We start from the raw sequence: 21,678 nt of genomic DNA, 5'->3' as shown, positions 1-21,678 counted from the left end.
CAAAAAAAAAAAAAACAAAAAAAAAAGAACAAAAAAAAAAGAACATGTGATGAGTATATTTTAGAAGAATTTGCAAATTCTCTTATTTACTTATAAGTGTGGGAATAAACACAAAATAGATGTTATAATGCCTACCAAAACTAAGATAATATTGTACTTTTAAGCTATTATTAGATCAAGAACTCATTTTTTGATATGACACATTTTACATTAAGCCAGATGTTGAGTTGTGTTTTTGTAACCCTAATTTAAAAAGCATATTATGCATGACTTACAGTAAGGTGGTAGATGCAGAAATAGCTTGTGCTATTAAGCGAGAAAACCCTAGCCTCCAATATTTAATCAAAGAGTTTAGTAACTAATAGAGAAAATATTTTATTGTGTTGTTGCTACCATAGTGCATATCAAGGTTGAAGTCATCCTAAGGTTTGTGTACAGAATACATCCATAGGCCCATTTGGTTTTGGGCCTCGGCCCAGACAAGTCCATAAATATTCTTAAACCCAAGCCCAAAAACATGACCGGTTCACTAGACGTAAGCTCGGCATGCTAATGCCGCCCATACATAACATGGTCGGTAGATATCTCTATAGTGGGTGGACCGTGACCTCGACAGCTCGATAATGCCCTGGGGAAAATCGCCGCCGAGCAATCTTTTGGAGGCCAGAACTAGCTCCAACGCCATTGACACCATTTCCCACGAAGCCTATTCCTTGTCATGAATAATTAATTTGGGCCCCACCCACACAAACGGAACTAGATGGTAATCATGAGCATCCCACTAGCCTTAAGCTATAAATAAGAGAAGAGAAAGGGAAGAAAAGGTTGGTCATTGGGAGTGAAAAGGGAGAGATAAAAAGAGAGAAAGTGAGAACACTAGAATATGAAGAGTAGCTTAGAGAGAGAGGGAAGAGAATTTTACAAGGATAAGGTGGTACATCACCAAAGCTCAGTTAGGAATCACCCATAGTAGGAAACTCATTACCCACTATATAAATTAATTGTCAGCCCAATTCCGAGTCCAATCCATTAAGGGAATTCGGGCTCATACAATTGGCGTCGTCTATGGGGATCTCTTACATAGTTGTAGTTCTGCCAAGGTTCACACAGGGAGGATGTCTGGGAGACACTCAGAAAGTTACACCAAAAGTGGCTCTAGAGGGACTTCTCAAGGCTCTAGTTGGCGAGAAAGGAGGCACAAAAGAGATGAAGACCGGAGATACGAGCAAGCAGAAGAGCATTCTAGTCCGAGGGAGGATCATTTCAAACATACCGATCAGTGTCTGCCACCTCCGGATACGAATGTTTTGATAGAAGGGATGAAGAGCTCAAACACTTGCATAGACTAGTTAGGGATTTAGAGTTAGAAGCACGAGGTAGGCGTCGGAGAAGAAACCATGAAGAGCATGCAGAGGGGTCAACAAGCGTAAGGAGTAGTCATGAAGAGGCATCCCATCTATCTGGCTCCCATCGATATAAGGAGCGGTCTCGAGAATATGCAGATAGGGACTCGACTTCCCCGGAAGGGCGACGACCCAGGAATGTTGCAATGGATGCTGTGAGCCGAGTATTGTGTAGAGCTACTTGGTCACCTTTCTTAGAGGAGATTGAACGGGCACCGATGCTGGGCAGGTTTTCCTGGGCCCTGTTTAACTCTTATGACAGGAAGACGGATCCAATAGAGCATGTAAGTCATTACATTTAGATTATGTCTCTACATAATCTTAATGACACACTGATGTGTAGGGTGTTTCCATCAAGTCTTGGACCCACTGCTCTTAGATGGTTCAACAGGCTGAGGAAGGGTTCGATTCACAGCTTCGGAGAATTAATTCAAGAGTTCGAGGTCCGGTTTACGACATGTAGCCGTGTACCACAGCCCGTAGATGCATTGTTGTCTATGAAGATGGGAGCCAGGGAAACTCTTCGAAGTTATACCGGTAGGTACTGGGAATTGTACAACAAGATCGGTAGGGGTAATGAAAAAATCATAGCAAACACTTTTCGGTTAGGATTGCCCAAGGATTCTGAATTACGAGATTTGCTGACGAAGAGGCCTCCCAAGGATATGAGGCAATTAATGAGGCGTATTGAGGAGTATAGGATGCTGGAGGATGATTGGCAGTAGAACAAAGGGAAGGCTCTATTCACAAATCAATCCCGACAAGGCAGTTTTCAATCAAGACCCCGGAGGGATTTAAGGATCCAGGAACCAGGCATGTGAGCAGGAGAGGTCAACGTGACGTTCAAGGAGCTCATGCATAAAATTTAGGATCGAATTAAGAACAAGTTATACTTTCAGTGGCCGAAAAAGATGAGGGGTGACCCATTGAGAAGAAATCAGAATTTGTATTGCACTTATCATCGGGACAAAGGGCATACCACTGAACAGTGCAAGGTGATGAAAGACCACTTGGAACAATTGGTGAGGTCGAGGCATGTAAAGGAGTTTGTTGTAGAACCCAGGACTCAAGATACTAGACAAGGTTCCCAACCTAGGGGGAATCCTCTCTCGCCCCCTTTAGGTGTGATAGAAGTCATACATGCCGCTTAGTGACCAGAAGAAAGGAGGTATTGACCGTGGTTCCGATGGAAAATTGTCAGGACAAGCAACCCTTCAAGAAGTGGCTAAAGTATACCTAGGAGTCCATTGCCTTTAATGACGATGATTTGGAGGGAACAACTCAGCCTCGTAATGATGCATTAGTGGTCACAGCTTCGATAAACGGTTTCATAGTGAAAAGAGTATTAGTGGACCAAGGGAGTGGAGCCGAAGTGATGTATCTCGACTTGTTTAAGGGGCTCGGTTTGAAGAACGAAGACCTATCTAAGTATGAAACACCCCTAGTTAGATTTGATGGTCGGATGGTGGTCCTAGAGGGGCAGATTTCGCTCCCCGTGAATATGGAAGGTAAAGAAGTGATGGTGACCTTTATAATGATCAATTTGTTTTCCCCATATACGGCAATTCTCGGAAGGCCATGGATTCATGCAATGGGAGTAGTCCTGTCCACATTGCATGTCAAAGTCAAATTCCACACCGAACATGGTATTGCTACAGTAAAGGGAAACCAACAAGTGGCAAGACAATGCCTAGTAGCTGCTATTAACCAAGAGATTAAATAAAAGGAGTCTAAGGAGTTTCCTTTATAGCAATTACAGGAATCCCTAGAGGAAAATGGGGCTAGTTGTGTCGAGAAGTTGATAAAGGTGAGTGTATTACCAGATGAAAATAGGAGTTTCCAAATAGGAGCAGGTGTGACTGATAAAGATAAGGTAGAGATGTTGTTATTGGTACAAAGCATAGAGTATTCGCTTGGAGTCCATACGAGGTGCCCGGGGTAGATTTAAAATTTATAGTTTACTAACTTAATGTGGATCTGCTTTTTCCCCTAAAGAAGCAAAAGTTGAGGAGTCGGCTAAAGAACATGTGAAGGTTGTTAAACAAGAGGCGAAACGGTTAAAAGAAGGAGCAATAAAGGAGGTTTTCTTCCCAAATGGTTAGCAAATACCGTGGTTGTGAAAAAGAAAAACGACAAATGGAAGGTGTGTGTAGACTTTACCAATCTAAATCGAGCATGCTCGAAAGACCTTTTTCCTGTGCTGAAGATTGATCAGCTGGTAGATGCAACATATGGACACCCGAGGATAAGTTTCCTGGACTCTTTTTAGGGTTACCATCAAAATGCCCTGGCCGTTGAGGATCAGGAAAAGATGGCATTCATCTCTCCTGATGCTAATTATCATTACACCGTGATGCCTTTGGCCTGAAAAATGCAAGGGCCACTTATCAAAGGATGATGACAAGAATGTTTAGGGAAAAGATCGGACATACAGTGGAGGCATACATTGATGATATGGTAGTGAAAAGTAAAGAGGAGCAGGGGCACATCGGTGACCTTATTAATGTATTTAAAGTGCTTAGACGGCACAAGTTACATCTCAATGCTGATAAGTGTGCCTTTGGAGTGAGGGCTGGCAAGTTTCTCGAATACTTGATTACCCATTGAGGAATAGAAGTGAATCCCGGTTAGATCAGTGTTATAGAACGCCTCAAGTCTTCAAGCAATCCAAAGGAGATCCAAGTGTTGATCGGCATGTTAGCCACGTTGAACCGGTTCATTTCCAAGTTTGCAGACCGATGTCGTCCATTCTATCAGCTTCTAAAAAATATGGAAAGGATTCCAATGGACTAAGGAATGTGAAAAGGCTTTCCAGGATTTAAAGGAGTATTTGGTACGAGCTCCAATTTTGTCAACCCTAGAGCCCAGTAAGGATTTGTTTATGTATCTCTTGGTGTCTGAGCACGCTGTGAGTGCCGTGTTGGTGAGGGATCAAGGTGTACAACAACCTGTCTATTACATTAGTAAAACCTTGGTCAATGCCAATACAAGATATTTGCCTCTAGAAAAGTTAGTATTAGAATTGGTGCATACCACGAGGAAGTTACCCCATTATGTTCAAGCCCATACCGTTTATGTGCTAATTGAGTATCCCTTGCAATCCTTGTTGAAAAGATCTGATTTCACAAGCAGGATAGCCAAGTGGGGGACTCGGTTGGGTTATTTTGATATACATTATAGACCTAGAAGTTCGATGAATGGGCAAGTTCTTGCTGACTTTATTGCAGAATTTTCCCTGAAAAGGGAGCTGGAGATTGTTTGCCATGTAAAAGTTCGGCCATGGAGGGTATTCATTGACGATGCTTCCAATGCCTTGGGAGTGGGGGCAGAGGTTGTTATTATTACGCTGGAAGGGATACGGGTAAAGCATTCTCTTAGATTGGGCTTTAAAGCCTCTAACAATGAGGATGAGTATAAGGCCCTACATGTCGGACTGAGAGCTATTCTAGATTTAGGGGCACGGGAAGTTGAAGTTTATTTTGAGTCTTGGTTGGTCATCAACCAGGTGGAGGGTAGCTTTGAAGACAAAGATCCCCGGATGATTAATTATTTACAGTTAGTAAAGTAGACCATAAGTCACTTTCAAAAGGTGAAGGTGATTCAAATTGCTCGAGGGCAAAACTGACATGCAGGCTCTTTGGCCACCTTGGCATCATTGTTAACAGAGGAGGTACCACGGTTAATCAAGGTGGAGGTGGTGGTAGAACCTAGTATTGATGCAAGGGTGAATGTCTCAACTGTTAAGGTGTCCAAACCTTGCTGGATGGACCCGATCATTGACTTTTTGGCCGAGGACTGTGTGCCAACTGATGAGAAAGAAGCAGAGAGGCTACATAGAGTAGCTACTCGGTATTGGCTATCAGTAAACTGCAAACTGTATCAGAGGTCTTTCAGAGGATCATATCTTCAGTTTTTACACCCCAGCAAGGTCAATGAGCTCTTAACTGAGCTTCATGAGGGGATCTGCGGTAGTCATGTTGGAGGATGCTCATTAGCCCACTGAGCAATGACCTAGGGATTTTGGTGGCCGCAAATGCATAAGGATGCTGCCGAATATGTCGGAAGTGTGAATAGTGTCAAAAGCATGCCCCATTGATACATCAACCAGCAGGGAGTTTGAATCCCATCAATAATCCATTGCCCTTTGCACAATGGGGGCTAGATATCATCGGTCTGTTCCCTCGGGCTACAGGAAACCGAAGATTTGTCTTAATAGCCGTGAATTACTTCACCAAGTGGGCAAAAGTTGAAGCATTAGCCAATATACGAGATGTAGATGTCAAGAAGTTTATGTGGAAAAATATAGTGACAAGATTTGAAGTACCCGAATCCTTAGTATATGATAATGGGTTGCAATTTGACAGTAAAACTTTTCACAAGTTCTGTAGCGACCTCGGCCTTAAGAACAGGTATTCAACCCTAACGTATCCGTAAAGCAATGGTCAAGCTGAGGCCACTAACAAAGCAAATGTGAATGGGTTGAAGAAAAGTTTGGAAGGTAATAAGGGTAGGTGGGTTGAGGAATTACCCAATGTTTTGTGGGCTTACCGAACAACTCCCAGAAGATTTATGGGAGGGACTCCATTTTCACTAATGTATGGAGGTGAAGTAGTCATACTGGCCGAAGTAAACTTGTGCAGTGCTCAGGTTTCAAGATTTGCCCTTACAGAGAATAATGAGTTAATGGTGAAACAGCTGGACTCGTTAGAGGAATACCGGGAGTCAACAACCATAAGGCTAGTAGAATATTAGCAAAAACTTGCTCAACGGTACAACAGGGATATGAAGAGGAGGGAGTTTAGCGCTGAAGACTTAGTGTTGTGAAAGGCAGTAGGAAACACACGGGACATCAATGCCAGAAAATTGGCTTCAAATTGGGAAGGACCGTACAGGGTTACTGCCATTGCTAGAACCAGAGCGTACTACTTAGAAGATATGAATGAAAGGCCACTTCCCCGACCATGGAATGTTCAAAATTTGAGAAGGTTCTACCATTAGCTATAGGAGAAATTACAAGTTTTGTACAAATGGCCATGTAAAGAACAGTATCTATGTGTATAATATACAAAAGTTAAAATACTTCCATTATCCCTATTTTTCTAAAGACAAAAGCCTATGTTCGGTTCAATCCTAGTCACCGATCAGGTGGAAACCTTATATCTATTTTCTAAGTACAGAAGTCTATGTTTAGTTCAATCCCGGTCACCAACCAAGTGGAAACTTATATCTATTTTCTAAGGACATAAGCCTGTGTTCGGTTCGATCCTGGTCACCAACCAGGTGGAAACCTTATCTTTATTTTTCTAAGAACAAAAGCCTGTGTTCGGTTCGATCCCGATCGCAGACCAGGTGGAAAGCGTTCTTTCTATCTTTCCTAAGGACAAAATTGAGGTTGGTTTAGTCCTGGTTACTGACCAAGTGGGTACCGTCCTATAAATTTTCTCTAAAGGTCAAGCCCAAGGGTGAATTCTAGCCCATCTTAATGACCAATCAGTCGAACATAAGTATCAATCACGGTAAAGCTTTATACTTCTTAAGAATGTAAATTTTAACTTCCCACCCCCGATTAAGTGGAACCTCTACTCGGTTTTATACTAAACATATAGAATAAGTAAAAACCAAGCCTAAAATAGTTTAGGTCATGCAAATAATATCATTAAGAGTTTACTTCAGGTATAAAATTCTTAAAACTGACATTGTTTTATCACCTCAACCCGGTGATTTTGGGGAAACTTAACTAATTGACCAAAGAAAACAAACATGAAAATAAAGCATAAGATAGAACAAGTAATAATTTAAACAATGGGGTTTTGTGGCTGCTTTGGCTGCATGAGGTTGAAGTTCACGGGAGGTGGGGCATTGGAGTGCTCGAGATGCGGCTATGTTGAGATCGGCACAATGATGGGATTGCTAGTGATTCCAAGTCTATTAACTCAGCATGAGAGTCAATAGTTTCCACTAACTCCCTCATGCTCGGAGTATCTTCATCCTCAGCCTCAATAGTAGTAGGATTTTGGGTTGTGGGCAGGGTGGCTCTGAGTAGGGGATTTGGTCGGGGTTCCTAAAAGGGGAATCCTCATGTAATCCCATTGCCGACACTACTGCCATCCACCCTTTGCCGAACCCAAATTTCCTGTTTTTAAACATAACCGGTTTGGCCGAGTTTTCAACATCGTTGAACCCCATCAGCTACTTCCAAGGCAGCTTTGAGTTCGGCTATCTCTTTGTCCCTAGCCGTGACGATGCTTTTGGCGCTGACTACCCTAAGCTTGGCCTCCCCCAGCTTGACTTCTACTCTACCTTTTGCTTATCAGCTTGTGCCTGGGCCCTTTCCGCCTCCTGTGCCTGTGCCTCAGCATTCTCTACCATAGAAGTTTTCTCCTTTACGGCAGCCTCAGCCACATTCTTCAATGCCTTCTCTTTGTCAACTTCCTCGGCAACATCCTTCAGTTATCCTCTATCATATAGGCCAATTGTGCAGCCTGCCCAAGAAGTGTTACTGTTTGTATAAGGAATATTAGAGTAAAATAACAAAAATTAAAAAGTGAAGGGGAATTAAAATCGCAATAGTATGCCACTGTAACCAAACAACAAGGGCTTCATTAGTCCCACCAACAAAGTATTTCACATCATCCAGTAGCTAAAGAGCCTGCCTAAGGCCTCGAGCAATTTGTCTCCCCTCACCTTGGGCCCAGTTCCTTACGGTGGAAGTCACAGGCAAAGGCTCGCTACGAAGCATGAATGTGGTGTGCCACCCAGTTGTAGGAATAGAAGAAGAAGAAGTCACGTTAGACCCGACCTGCACAGTAGGGCAGGTGCCACCAGTAGGCTCCTTGAGGGGAGTAGGAGTCCTCAGGGGAGTCTCCTTGGGCCTTCTCAGTCTCACAGGGCCTTTTGCAGTTACAGGGAGGCGAGGGAGTCTGTTGTTGTTGTTATTGCTACGCGGTAGGACGACCGCCAAGCAAAAATCGAGCTGCAGACATATTTCTACGAACAACCATTTATTCCTTAGTTTCTTTGGCTTTGGTACCAAATGGATTAACTGATTCTACCACTACCTGCTCGGCTGTTAGCGCTTCTATCCGTTATTCCTCAACTGGTGTATGTAAAGTCCGGCGTTTAAAGACAGTGTCAGCTGAACCGTCTCTTGCAGGTACTAACAAACCTACCCTTACCAAATGGGGGCCAAGGTCTCGAGCCTCACCTACTATCAGCCTTGGAGGGAAGAATCCTTTGAGCTGCACGTCTATGTAGGATAGCAGTGGGCTACCTACTGTTAAGGCCTGCCTGTAAGGTTAGTAGCTGAAGTAGACTAGGGTAACACCGAGGATGAGATGGGAGGCTCTTAATTGCCCGTCTAAATGAACAAAAATCTCTGACCTAAGCACGAAGTTGAGGTCTCTCACATGTACGGCATTAAGGTCCGGCACGAACTTTTTACCATCTACGCGAAGGCAAAATAAAAATCATATATTATACAATCAACAATAGTAATTCTATAGAGTTAATTAAAAGAAATATGACGTACTCGGTACAGACCAACGTTTCATGGTGAGATCGAGCAGGTGAGTTCATTGGAATGCCAATTGCCACTCACCCGAACTAACTCTCCTACCGAGTTCCTATTAGAATCTGGCAGGTAAGATATCAACCATACCTGGTTATCTCTAATTTTCAGGCAGCACCCGGTCTTATCGTTACCACACAAACTATACATGTAATTTATGTCATGTTGGTCTAATTGTAAGTTGTAAAACTGGTTTAACTGGCTGACACAATTAACTACTCGGCAAAAGTTGGATGGAAGTTGGTTAGGACATAGGCAACAAAACCTAAGAGTTCTAAGTAATAAAGGGTTCACGAGAAACCTAACATCGCCCTCTTAGATAGACATTAATGGAAAAAATATTACTTGGGGACATCGCTGAAGGGCAATATTGCCCTCATGACAATATGCTATTTCTACATCATTAGGGATGGCAAAAAAGCACCCCAAAATTGGCTAAGGCTGCCTCGATGTCAAGAAGATGAGAGAAACCCATTCTTAATTCTAGAATAGGAAAATGAAATTGAATAAAGGAAAGGAGTGAGTCAAGAAACTTACTATGGGATCTAGGAATTTGGGATGTTGGTTGGAGAATCTATGCACAGCAAGAAGAATATGCTCGGCAATACAGAACTTAAGGGAGTAGGGGCATAAAAAAATGATATGAAGAGTAGGAAAACACTATTTATAGGGAAAAGGCATTTAATGAAAAAGGGGTGGGAAAGGTCTTTTCAAATTACTTTTCATAACTCCCACACGTGTGACCTCGGTTCACGAACCGTCAGGTCAGGATTACAGCTGAATTTAACAGGCGGTCATAATGCTTCTTTTGAAGAGTTATTAATAATTGTCTTATTCATCATTAATAACTAACGGTTAGGCTTCCAGAGGAATTTCTGGCTTACCAAGGAGAGTCCTTGATTTGTCCCCGGTTGCCGGACACGAATCAAATGGGGACTATTGTACGACATACATCCACAAGCCCATTTGGTTTTGGGCCTCGGCCCAGACAAGTCTATAAATATTCTCAAACCCATGCCCAATACCATGACCAGTTCACTAGACATAAGCTCAGCATGCTAATGTTGCCCATATATAACATGGTCGGTAGATATCCCTACAATGGGTGGCCCATGACCTCGATAGCTCGGTAATGCTCTGGGGAATATCGCCGCCGAGCAATCTTTTAGAGGCTGGAACCAGTTCTAACACCATTGACAGCATTTCCCATGAAGCATATTCCTTGTCAGGAATAATCAATTTGGGCCCCCACTCACACAAATGGAACTAGATGGTAATCATGAGCATCCCACTAGCCTTAAGAAATAAATAAGAGAAGAGAATGGGGTTGGTCATTGGGAGTGAAAAGGGAGAGAAAGAAAGAGAGAGAGAGAACACCAAAATACGGAGAGTAGCTTAAAGAGAGATGGAGGGTAATTTTACAAGGATAAGGTGGTACATCACCAAAGCTCGGTTAGGAATTACCTATAGTAGGAAACCTATTAACTACTATATAAATTAATTATCAGCCCAATTCCAAGTCCAATCCTTTAAGGGAATTCAGGCATGTACAGTTTGTTGCAGAGCTCAGATCTTCAAGAGGAACTTGAATTCACGAACGGAGTTCATGAGGGAAATTCATGATAGAGGAATTTTAACTTGGTTGGAATTACATGTGGTAAAGTGAGTAAATCACTAATGGAAGTAACATTTAGAAATTAGGGTTAATTTAGGTGGTAAAGAATTTGATTCTAAATAGGGAATTTTCCTTGGGGTGGCTGTTAAACCTCATAGTAGTTTTTCTCTTGACTTGTTTTCCTTGAGTTTTTTTACTTCGATATGATATTTTCTTTGTTCTTTATTTGATGCTTTATGACTTTCTCGGTGACATGTTTAAGTTATAAAAATTAATAGGAAATCAATCTAACTTACATAATTTGTTAATTTCTTAAAGTTGACTAATTTCATTAACGTTTTAAAATCAACACCGTGATCTTATTAAATTTTCCTTTTAGGACGAAATATTGAAGAAGAGAAATTTTCTCAAAACTTGAAGCTTCCTTCAAATTTTAGAGATATTCATCTTCCCCCCACCCCACTTGGACCCAAGACGATTGAAATTTGGGGTGCCTTAGTTCCAAGCAAGTTAATATTTTCTTATGTAGGTAGATTGTATTAATTGTGAATGCCTTGCACTCCAAAATTAGGGCTACCAAGCTTCTTGAAAGTTCAATATGATTTTCATTAACGTTTTAAAATCAACATCGTGATCTTACTAAATTTTGCTTCTCAAAAAAAAAAAAAAAAAAAAAAGTTCAATATGAAGGGAGCTTAAGAGTTAAGACAAAAGCCACAAGCTCTTCAATATTTACACCCACCCCCAACCCCCCACCAAAAAAAAAAAAAACTCTTCAATCAATTAATTCAGTGCTAGATCCTAGACATGGTGAATGGCTCTCTAATTAAAGAAGAGAAATGGGTATGTGCAACGTAAGTCAGAGTCGGAGAATACTTTACATCTTAAAAGAATCTGCGGTTGATGTGTCACCCCACTAGACCTTTTTGTCGGAATTGCCTTTCATTACAATTTTTGGTCCTCGTTTTTCCATTCGGTGTGCGTTCATGTAAGAATTAAAAATTAAAATTATTTCTCTACTTAATTTATTTTTACTGCTATTTATAAGTTTTGTTATACTTTTTAGTACTATTCATGATCCTACTATACCATTGCAATTAACTTTTACTTTTATCTACAAGGGCAAGACTTAGGTCTAGGTATTGTTCCTTAGGTTCTCCTCTTAAAATTTAGTCATGTGAATTTTTTCTTATGAGATGGAAGTGTATATTTTAGTTAAGTTGTCACATAGTTGAATCTTAAGAGGAGAACCTAAGGAACAGTACCTAAAATACTGTATCTAAATTTTTTCCTATCTATAATATTTTCAGTAATAATTTTTCAGTTTCAGCAAAATAAGCGGTATCCAAACACACTTTTAATCTTAAAGAATGAATGGTTTTAAAGAGGCTAATATGTTTAAAAATGTTATTTTCTACTAAGAGGTCAAACCTAGGCAAATTGGATTATATATAGGCAAAAGCGCAAAACTAGTATATGATAAGTGTAGTGGAGTCGTGGAGTCTTATAAGTGATAGATGCTCTTGCAAATCACTGACAAAGTTTATGCTAATTTCACTACCTTTGATTTCAACTAAAATAAACATAGTTTAATATACCCAGTAAGAGAACCTAGTGGAAGACAATGCAAACCGCACATTTTCTCTTTACATCTTTAATTATTTGTTGCTTTTTCTGCTGACCGCTGCTCATGATGATCATTTTTTGTGGTCAGTGTGGACACTGAGCCCACTTGCTACCTTAAGCATTTGTAGTAGTCAAAGCAATTTCCCACACCATTTCCTACGATTATCATATATGTCGTTGAACTTCATAATATATGGCTATAAACAAGTAGAGCATATCGACCAATATTCCGTTTGAAATTTCTTAGCTTGATAATTTTGTATCATATTATGATTATTATCAATTGTATCATATTATGATTATTATCAATTTATACAATGAAAAGGTTGTTTTATACCCCCCCCCCCCAAAAAAAATATATTATGTAAAAAAAAAAAAAAAGTTGTATTTCAAAACAATACAAAAAATTAGCTTATTTCCACTTTGAAGCCATATCAAATAGGCTCATTTATGGTCTGTTTGGATGAAGGGAGGGAAAGAGAGTAGATCGTAGAGTTGGTAAAAAATTAACCTATTTTTAGCTAATTATACTTTGCGACTTCCCTTCACTCCCCCTCTCTCATCTCTCAATCCAAACAGACCCTTAATTGGTATCATAGGTTATGAGATCCAATTGAATTTTTTCCCTTGTTCTACAAGAGGAAAGAAAAAAATGACTAGAGTTGTAACGATCCAAGCTATTAAGCAAAAACTAAAAGGTTTACTTGTATTCCATATGCAGCACATCTTTACATAAATATAATAAAATAAAATAAACCATGTGATTGCATTTACTAATAAACTTTTTTTCCCATATAGCTGCATTAATTAATATATTTTTTATTAAAAAAAATTATTAGTTAATGCAACCATATAATTGAACTTAATTAAAAAATTTAAAGTACAATATCTACAAAATTATACCTAACTTTTCTTGAATTTCATTGCCCAGGAAAGAGGTACTCTCGCTTACACAAAATACCATGAAGAAGCAAAGGACACTTAGCCTATGCCACTCCAAAATTAATTTTAGGGTTTTACTTTTTTTTTTTTTTTAATAAACATATATATTAAGAAAAAGGAAAAGTGGTTCATTCCTATCTCTAATTTTATGATGGAAAACTCAATCAGGGAAAGAAAGAGATGTTAGTAGGTCCATTCCAATAACAAAAGGCGGCTCAATGGGCAAAGATATGGGACAAAAATTTTACATCTCTAATGACAAAAACAAAATCCCAATAGTAAAAAAGAATTTAAAGCTGATTTGATAAAATCATAGTAATGGCGAAACAGAATCTCATATAAGCTTATATGAGATTCTGTTTCGCCATTACTATGACTATATCAAATCAGCTTTAAGGTATAAACCATTCAATTTAAGGCGCCCCACGTTGTTGAAATTAAAAAAAAAATTACAGTTGTTCCTCAAAAAAAAAAAAAGATTTACAGTAAAGAAACAAAGTAAGATATCATGGGAAAGCAATAAATTTCTTAATATTGCTACTATTAAATTATCATAGCTAGGGTAAATTTGAACAATTTATTAGTTCTTTTCAGTTTGATTGAAGAAGAATTTAACTCAATTATAAACCCGAACTTTACGATAACCTAGTTCAGGTATAATATCATCATTAAATGTTCGTAAAATATTTACATTTCAATGTGTCTATTAGTCAAGGGTCCCGGAGGATTTTCATTTTCGGACCCATCAACTATTATAACAACTTGAGGGCAAGCAATCTCAGTGAGCGGTTTATCTGGTTCACCTTGTCCCACTTGTGATTTTTCTGGGGATACAGTAGGGTCTACACTCTCAAAATGTGCTAAGGAGGCAAGCTCAAGCACAGAATCAGCGATTTTCTCTGTGCAGTTGACAATATCAATTAGTAGTGAAGCCACAGTGACACTTGGTATCACTGCTAAGAGGTCAGCATCTTGTTCCCATAAGCTTGACTTGAGTAACAATTTGAGTTTCTTGGCTGTAATTTTAGCTTTTGAAATATGGGGTTTCGCCGATGATGGGTGAGTCATTGCTTTCACTCCACATGCTAATTCTCTTAGGCATTTGCCACTTTCCAAGCTCATTGTGGTGCATGCCTCCTGGATTTTACTGCAAATTTCTGGCTTTGCCTGCAAAGGTAGCAGAGGATTCTATTACTAAGGTGAGGAAAGTATATATGTATGGCTAATCATATGTGCAATGGGTGTCTTATAATTTTATTTTTTATTGTTACTTTTTCCCATACACGCATATACTTTTTGATGAAAAAAAATGTCATTCCTAGTCATCAACTTGACAAACTTTTTCTTTTTTATTTTCTTGTTTTAGTTATTAGGTGCCTAAATTGGTTTTAAGTACTGTGTATTTGGACAATGATCAAATATGATATATGGGTTTTAATATTACTTGAATATCGGAGTTGAGGTGGCCACTAAGCGCATCAATTCGGTTTGCACATTCGCGAGTTAGGGTTCCAATTGTAAGGTACTGTTTCCATGGATGGCGAAAATGGAACTGGCCATGACATGGTTCCCATCTTGCAAAATTTGCCTGCCAAGTACACAGAAGATGAATATCAAACACTTCATGATAATTTTCAGAGAGAAAGAGAGAGAACTTTTTAGTTTCTACCCACCAAAGATTCTTCATTACGTTTCGAATTGAGAACACTTATGTATCCTTGCAGAAACGACTTGTCGTCAGTAGACTCTCCATTCTCTGATGTTTTGAAGTATTCTATAAATTTGTTGGATTGTGTTAGTAAAAAGGCTCATTGATGAGTGATAAAAAAAAAAAAAAAAAGGACTGTTGGCATGTTAGTTTATGATATAAGAAAAAGGACTGTTAGAGATCTCTTTATGTGTTTTTTTTCTAGGCATATAGGTAATTATATTATATGCATAAATCGATGGTGTATTTGTACCTATTACAGATGGATGTTCTAAGAAGTTGGCTAGCTTTTCCATGTTGAGAGTAATGAGATTGTGAAGATCTTCACCCGCCCAAACAGGGAAAACCAAAATGGAGATGATAATACATGAAGAGCCACCTATGATAATTGTTGATAGCCTCTGGTGCGCCAACTCTAATATCTCATTATCACGAAAACCGGACACAGATATCATGGAGAATGTCAATATAAATATCAACAACCCATAATCATATCTGGCCTTGATTTTCGGGAAAAACCGTACAAATGTTGATGTAGCAGCTGCCAATACAATATATGTGACAAGTGCATAAAATAGTTAATGACTTAATTATATAATTTATGATTCAACATTTCGGTGAAGGCTAATTACTTGTTACCGAAGGCTAATTACTTGTTATATACAAACTATTATATATAGTCATTTCAGTTCTGAATTGAAACTGTAGCTTAAAATCATAATTTTCAACTTCCAAATTATGATTTTAAGTCATATTTTAGTTTAAAAATCGAATGCGTAAAACTGTATGTAACAATTTATGTATAATAAATACAACTTTTTTTTAGTAAATATGCTTACCTTGTATGAAGACAAAGAGCCCAAGTAAAATGGGCTCACCTATGTGTCCAGATAGGTTCGCTAAGTGGTATGCTCCAAGTCCTAAAGCACCCGCTAGTAATGTTGCCAACGCCCTATTTAAACCTTTTCCAAGAGTGGCTCCTGAAAAGTGCGATCGAAAGCATAGTCAAAGAAGGTCAGATTATTAGAATTCTATGCTTTTCCTTTAAGTATAAGCAAGAAAATTTAAAGTTTTCACCCCTAGATGTACTTTAGTATATAATTGTAATTTTTAACGAGTTAAATGATTTTACCAAAAAGAAATGATTGTTACCAACTTACCTACAGAGAATTCAAAGACGACAACCACAGTCATTACAGCCCACATTCCTGAAACACCAAAATTGTCATAGAGTGGTTGATAGTAGTAGAATAATGAAACCAAGGAGAGTGCAAGTCCCACTTTTATCGAATGAGTTACTCTTCTCGGATCATCTTGGGCAAGTTTTTTTGTGTTACTAGCAGTCTCAATCACCTCGGCTGTCAACCTCTTAGGCAAGGCCTCGAACCACCACCACACACTTGCTTTCTCATGGCTTGCAGGACTAACCATCTCCATGGCTAAATTATGGCAGACAAGTTTGAATGAAATGATGACAAGGTGGGAGAGAAAATGAAAGGCTTCGGATGCCTTTCGACGGGCTCTACAGGCCACTAATTTATAAGATCGAAGAGAGAGCACATGCTAGAGGACTTGAAATATAGTATTGCTTCAGTTGTGCGTCCGCGGCGGCTCCACTTGGAGCCCAGGGGTTTAAATGAACCCCCTGAATTGGATTCAAAAAAATTTATTATAATATGATTATCTTATATTTTATCTTATTTTTCCTGTTTTGACACTTCAGTTAAAAATTTGAACCCCTAACCTTAAGCCCAATTGAAATAAACTTAAATATGATTATCTTAATTCTTAACAATATCTTAACCTTTTTAAACATAAAGGAAAATCTCAATAACAAACCAAGTTGATCTAAAATTTGGGAAAAAAATTTAATTAGCCCAACATCAAAACTAGGATTTGCTAATCTTAAACCTTAGAAAAAGCTCATTTATATCTTAAGAAATTTTAAATAAATCAATCAAATAGGAAATTAGTGGATGAATGATTGTTTGACTATGTACATTGAAACAGATATAGCTAGTAGAATTGATAATGAAGATTTCATACAATAATTTTGAAATACAGAATATCGTAGAAGACAATTATAAAACTTTATGTATTAAGATTTTTTTTTTGTTTTTTTTTTTTTTTTTTTGGTGATGTCGATATATTTAATTTATCTTTTATTTGAAATTTTGTATAATTTATGTTTTTTATCGAACTCTCTAGAAAAAAAACCTTGAAGCCGCTACTGTTGTGCGTATTCTTGTCTTTTATTTTAATTTGTACGGTCAAGTACAAGGAAATTTCACTGAAAGATCAATGTTGAAAAAGCAAAATTGACACAAGTGCAAAGTAGCTCTGGATAATGCTGTTAGAGCAACCACATCAGTTCGTGTATTATACACACCCATTTTTACACTAAAAACTGACTTTTTCTATTTTACACATTCATTTTTACAAAATACCCACATCAGTTCATCTATTCTACCATCTTATTTTTTTAAATAATCATTTTCTTACTTTTCTTATTATTATTTTATCTCAAACCCTCTCTCTCCACTCTCCACTCACGAGCCTCTCTCTCTCTCCACTCACGAGACTCTGTTCTAGAGTTTCTCTGAAACTCCTCTCTATTCCAAGATTTTCACTCCTCTCTATTCCAAACTTTCTGAACTTTCGATCCAAGCAAGGAGCACTGCGCCGAGAAGAACTCCGATCCAAGCACGGTGAGAAGAATGCCGATCCAAGCACTCTGATCCAAGCACGCCGATCCGCCACAAGCGCCAATCCACTCTCTCTGTCTCCTATCCAAGCACGTCGAGAAGAACGCCGATCCAAGCACTTCGATCTAAGCACGCCGATCTGCCACAAGCGCTGATCCGCTCTCTCTGTCTCCGATCCAAGCACGGTGAGAAGAACGCTGATCCAAGCACGCCGATCTGCCACAAGTTCCGATCCACTCTCTTTGTCTTCGTTGGTGTGTCCGTGTGTGGGTGTGTTTAGTTCTGTGGTGTTTCTGGGTGATTTTGTGGTTGATTTTGTATTTTTGTGGTTGATTTTTGATTTTGACTGTGGGAGTGTGTGTATCAGAGGAAGAAGCAGATGATGATGAGGGTGTTGGTTGTGCAGATAGAGAAGAGAGAGAAAAAAACAAGCGAAATTAGAAATTATTATAATAATGTATAGACGAGCTACAGTAACCGTGTATATATACACGGTTACTGTAGCTCATGGAAATTTTTAGAAGATTTTACACAGTTTTACATGAGCTGATGTGGGAGGTTTTTTGGCCAAAATGTGTAAAATGAGGAAGTTTTTGTATTATAGAAGAGTATCCACCAACTGATGTGGATGCTCTTATCCATTGGAAACAATACAATCCTACGTGCGTACGCCATACGACACCAAATTTTTTAAAAAAAATTTTAATAATTTTTTTATTATTAGAGTAACATATATACAATTCCATTATTTTTATTAATGAAAAGAATGTTAAGATTTTTATGTCATTTGTTTATGAGAAAGCTTATAGACACATCTTTTACAATAAATCATTGAAGTGATCGATTCCAAATGATAAGGATAAAAGAGATTGATCAAGTAAGATAAGCCGACGGTTTATTAGTGACGATGTCTACTGGGCCGTCGGTCCTTATTTAATGACTGACGGCGGGCGAAAGATGTAGGCAGAGGCACCAGAGGCCCCCAGAGGCTGACAGGATCATAAAGCTGAAGGGTGATCCTGAAGCTGACGGGATGAAGACTGAAGGCATAATGTAAGCTGACGGCACTAGTCAAAGAATGTTTGCTAACCACATTTGTGTGTATAAGTAAATGACTTGTCCTCCACGTTTTATGAAACCTAAGAGGGATTCCTATATGGAAAGGATCCCGCAAAATACGCCCAAGAAGACTTCTATAAGGAAAAGACTTCTACTCCAAGGAAAAGGGGTCAACCCCTACTACTAAAAAAACCCAAGCACCCTCACGAACCAAGGTACGCATAATTTACCCTCTCTAGCACTCTAGAGTAGTGAGAATAGTTCTGACTTGACCTTCAGAGGGTATTTGGCTGGTACCACACTGGTACTCTCTACTAGGTCCTTTCTTTTTGTTGTGCAGGTGCTATTTGGAGCGCGCAAGGACCGTGTGGCTTACTGGTGATATTTTCGGCATCATCAGTTGGCGCCGTCTATGGGAACTCGTGTAGTGTAAAGTCATATTACCGCTTCCCGGACAAAAGTTGCATGGTGCTCACCCGCTCAATGGCAACCACTAACGACATTCAAGAAGAGGAACCACCCATGACCGCCCTCGAGAAGCAAGTTAAGACTCTCGTCGCGGCTGTGGAACGCCTCACTACACAAAATCGCGACCTAGAAGAGCAGCTGCGCCAGAAAAACGCAGCACCGGACAACCAAGGAGCTGATCAAGAAGAAACCAGCACTGACAGAAGAAACCAAGAGGGACCCCAGGCCAGTAACACCCCGAGCAAACCGGAGCGACAGAACATGAGCCTCCCTTCCCTCGCAGATACGGCTCTGCCATCTATTATCGCAGAGATGCAGGTGATGAAGGAACAAATGAAGGTTATGATGAACGCTCTCAAGGGGCGAATGTCCAGTGATCTTGACAACCTTGTCAACCGAACTGACTTGCCATTCACTGCCCCCGTCAACTCCTTCCCCCTGCCGAGTAAGTTCCACATGCCACAGATAGACAGTTATGACGGGGTCAGGGACCTCTGGACCACCTAGAGACCTTCAAGACCCTGATGCACCTTTAAGGAGTAGCAGACGCGATCATGTGTAGGGCCTTCCCTACAACGCTGAAGGGCGCGGCGAGAATTTGGTTCAACCGACTGACATCGAACTCTATCAGCACCTTCAAAGAACTTAGCGCTCAATTTACCACGCACTTCATCAGAGGCCATTGGTACAAGAAGTCTACGGCTTGTTTGATGAGTATCAAGCAGCGAGAGGATGAAACTTTAAGAGCCTACATATCCTGCTTCAATAAGGAGGCACTCTTGATCGACGAAACCGATGATAAGATACTTGTCGCAGCGTTCACGAATGGGCTGAAGAAGAGTAAGTTTTTGTTCTCCCTGTATAAAAACGAGCCAAAGACCATGTCGGAAGTACTTTATTGGGCCACAAAGTATATGAACACCGAAGACGTGCTGTTGGCCCGAGAAGAGAGGCAAAAAAAAAAAGAGAGGCAGGAAGACACTCGGCAGGATCAAGGCCGAAAGAAAGCAAGGACGGGAGACCGAAGGGATGAGAGGCACCCTAAGCCCCTGGGGGGAAGATTCACGAGCTTCACTCCGTTGACCGCTCCGATAGATCAAGTCCTTATGCAAATCAAGGACAAGGAGGCTTTGACGTTCCTGGGAAAGCTGAAGAGTGATCCTAACAAATGTTCTAGGGATAAGTATTGTTGTTTCCACCGCGACCATTGTCACGATACGGCTGATTGCTATAACCTAAAGCAGCAGATTGAGGCCCTCATCAGACAAGGAAAACTGCAGAAGTTCGTTAGCAAGGAGAAAACGGATCCACCCCCACAAGACCAACACCCCCGATGGGATAATGAGCGACCAAAGCCCCCGATAGGGGACATAAGGATGATCGTAGGAGGAACGGCTGTCGCCGGGTCATCCAAAAAGGCCTGCAAAAGCTACCTTCGAATGGTACAAAATGTTCAGCTGACGGGAGTTGTGCCGAAGATAGCACGAAGAGAAGGCCCCATAATCGGGTTCTTAGAAGATGATGCATGACGCCTTCACCATCCACATGACGATGCGCTTGCCGTCAGCTTACAGGTAGAAGACTACAACATGCACCGGGTGTTGATCGACAACGGTAGTTCAGTAGATATTTTATACTACCCAGCGTTCCAGTAGATGATGATCGACAGGGAGCGATTGATTCCGACAAATGCCCCATTTGTGGGCTTCGGAGGAGGCCGGGTATTCCCCCTGGGCGCGGTCACATTTTTCATAATGGTAGGCGATTACCCTTAGTAGATAACCAAGGACGTAACATTCTTGGTGGTCGATTGCTCGTCTGCCTACAACACTATCCTTGGACGACCCACGCTCAATTCTTGGAAGGCGGTAACTTCAACTTACCACCTAATGATTAAGTTCCCTACTGACTACGGAGTAAGGGAGCTGCGTGGAAGTCAGATGGCCGCGCGTGAGTGCTACATAGCCATGATGGAAATGGAGGATCAGGTTCAGGCTTTTAATATAGAAGAGCATTGGACGATGACGGAACCAGTAGAGAAGCTAGAAGAGATACCCCTTGACAGTTCCGATCCTAGCCGAACGACCAAAATTGGAACACTCACTAACCCCGCAATCCGTCAAGAGCTCATAACCTTCCTCAGAGGCAATTGAGACGTATTTGCCTGGAGTCATGAAGATATGCCAGGAATAAACCCTTCAGTCATGGTGCACAGGTTGAATGTATCGCCCGCCTTTCCACCTGTCCGACAGAAGAAGAGAGTGTTTGCCCCCGAACGAGATCGGGCCATAGTAGAAGAAGTCCAAAAACTACAGGAAGCAAACTTCATTAGGGAAGTATACTATCCCGATTGGCTAGCGAACGTAGTAATGGTCAAAAAGCTAGCGGAAAATGGCGGATGTGTGTGGACTTCACCGACCTTAACAAAGCCTGCCCCAAAGATAGCTATCCCCTCCCAAGGGTCGACGTCCTAATAGACTCAACGGCCAGACACCAGTTGCTGAGCTTCATGGACACTTTCTCAGGGTACAACCAAATCCGAATGCACGAAGTTGATTAGGAAAAAACTTCGTTCGTGACCAGTC

At 40.3% G+C, this 21,678-nt stretch overlaps 2 protein-coding genes across 2 annotated transcripts; one reads left to right on the top strand and one right to left on the bottom strand.

The window, feature by feature from the left end:
• Window positions 1-7,694: 7,694 nt before the first annotated feature.
• On the bottom strand, window positions 7,695-16,298 carry LOC115950485 (aluminum-activated malate transporter 2-like). The gene is made up of 9 exons (XM_031067681.1): window positions 16,022-16,298; window positions 15,701-15,841; window positions 15,115-15,402; window positions 14,827-14,927; window positions 14,598-14,741; window positions 13,845-14,320; window positions 9,001-9,112; window positions 8,107-8,376; window positions 7,695-7,847 (listed from the first exon to the last, which is right to left on the bottom strand). Exons 1-9 carry the CDS (start codon window positions 16,296-16,298, stop codon window positions 7,695-7,697), a joined length of 1,962 nt encoding a protein of 653 aa, XP_030923541.1.
• Window positions 16,299-19,647: 3,349 nt separating this feature from the next.
• On the top strand, window positions 19,648-20,622 carry LOC115950477. The gene has a single exon (XM_031067672.1). The coding sequence runs from the start codon at window positions 19,648-19,650 to the stop codon at window positions 20,620-20,622; it is 975 nt and encodes a 324-aa protein (XP_030923532.1).
• The last annotated feature ends 1,056 nt before the right edge of the window (window positions 20,623-21,678 follow it).

Source organism: Quercus lobata, chromosome 1, assembly GCF_001633185.2.
Source record: "Quercus lobata isolate SW786 chromosome 1, ValleyOak3.0 Primary Assembly, whole genome shotgun sequence".
NCBI lineage: Eukaryota > Viridiplantae > Streptophyta > Magnoliopsida > Fagales > Fagaceae > Quercus > Quercus lobata.
Note: the sequence above shows the minus strand (reverse complement) of the source record. Positions and strands in the feature narration are given on the sequence as shown.

Bases quoted from the DNA above. Each gene is read 5' to 3' on its own strand.
- LOC115950485 (XM_031067681.1), bottom strand. From the start codon at position 16,298: ATGGAGATGGTTAGTCCTGCAAGCCATGAGAAAGCAAGTGTGTGGTGG. The intron at 15,403-15,700 runs GTAAGCATATTT...TTGTATTGGCAG, and splicing joins GCTCTTTGTCTTCATACAAG to CTGCTACATCAACATTTGTA. The intron at 14,742-14,826 runs GTGGGTAGAAAC...TGTACTTGGCAG, and splicing joins AACGTAATGAAGAATCTTTG to GCAAATTTTGCAAGATGGGA.
- LOC115950477 (XM_031067672.1), top strand. From the start codon at position 19,648: ATGTGTAGGGCCTTCCCTACAACGCTGAAGGGCGCGGCGAGAATTTGG.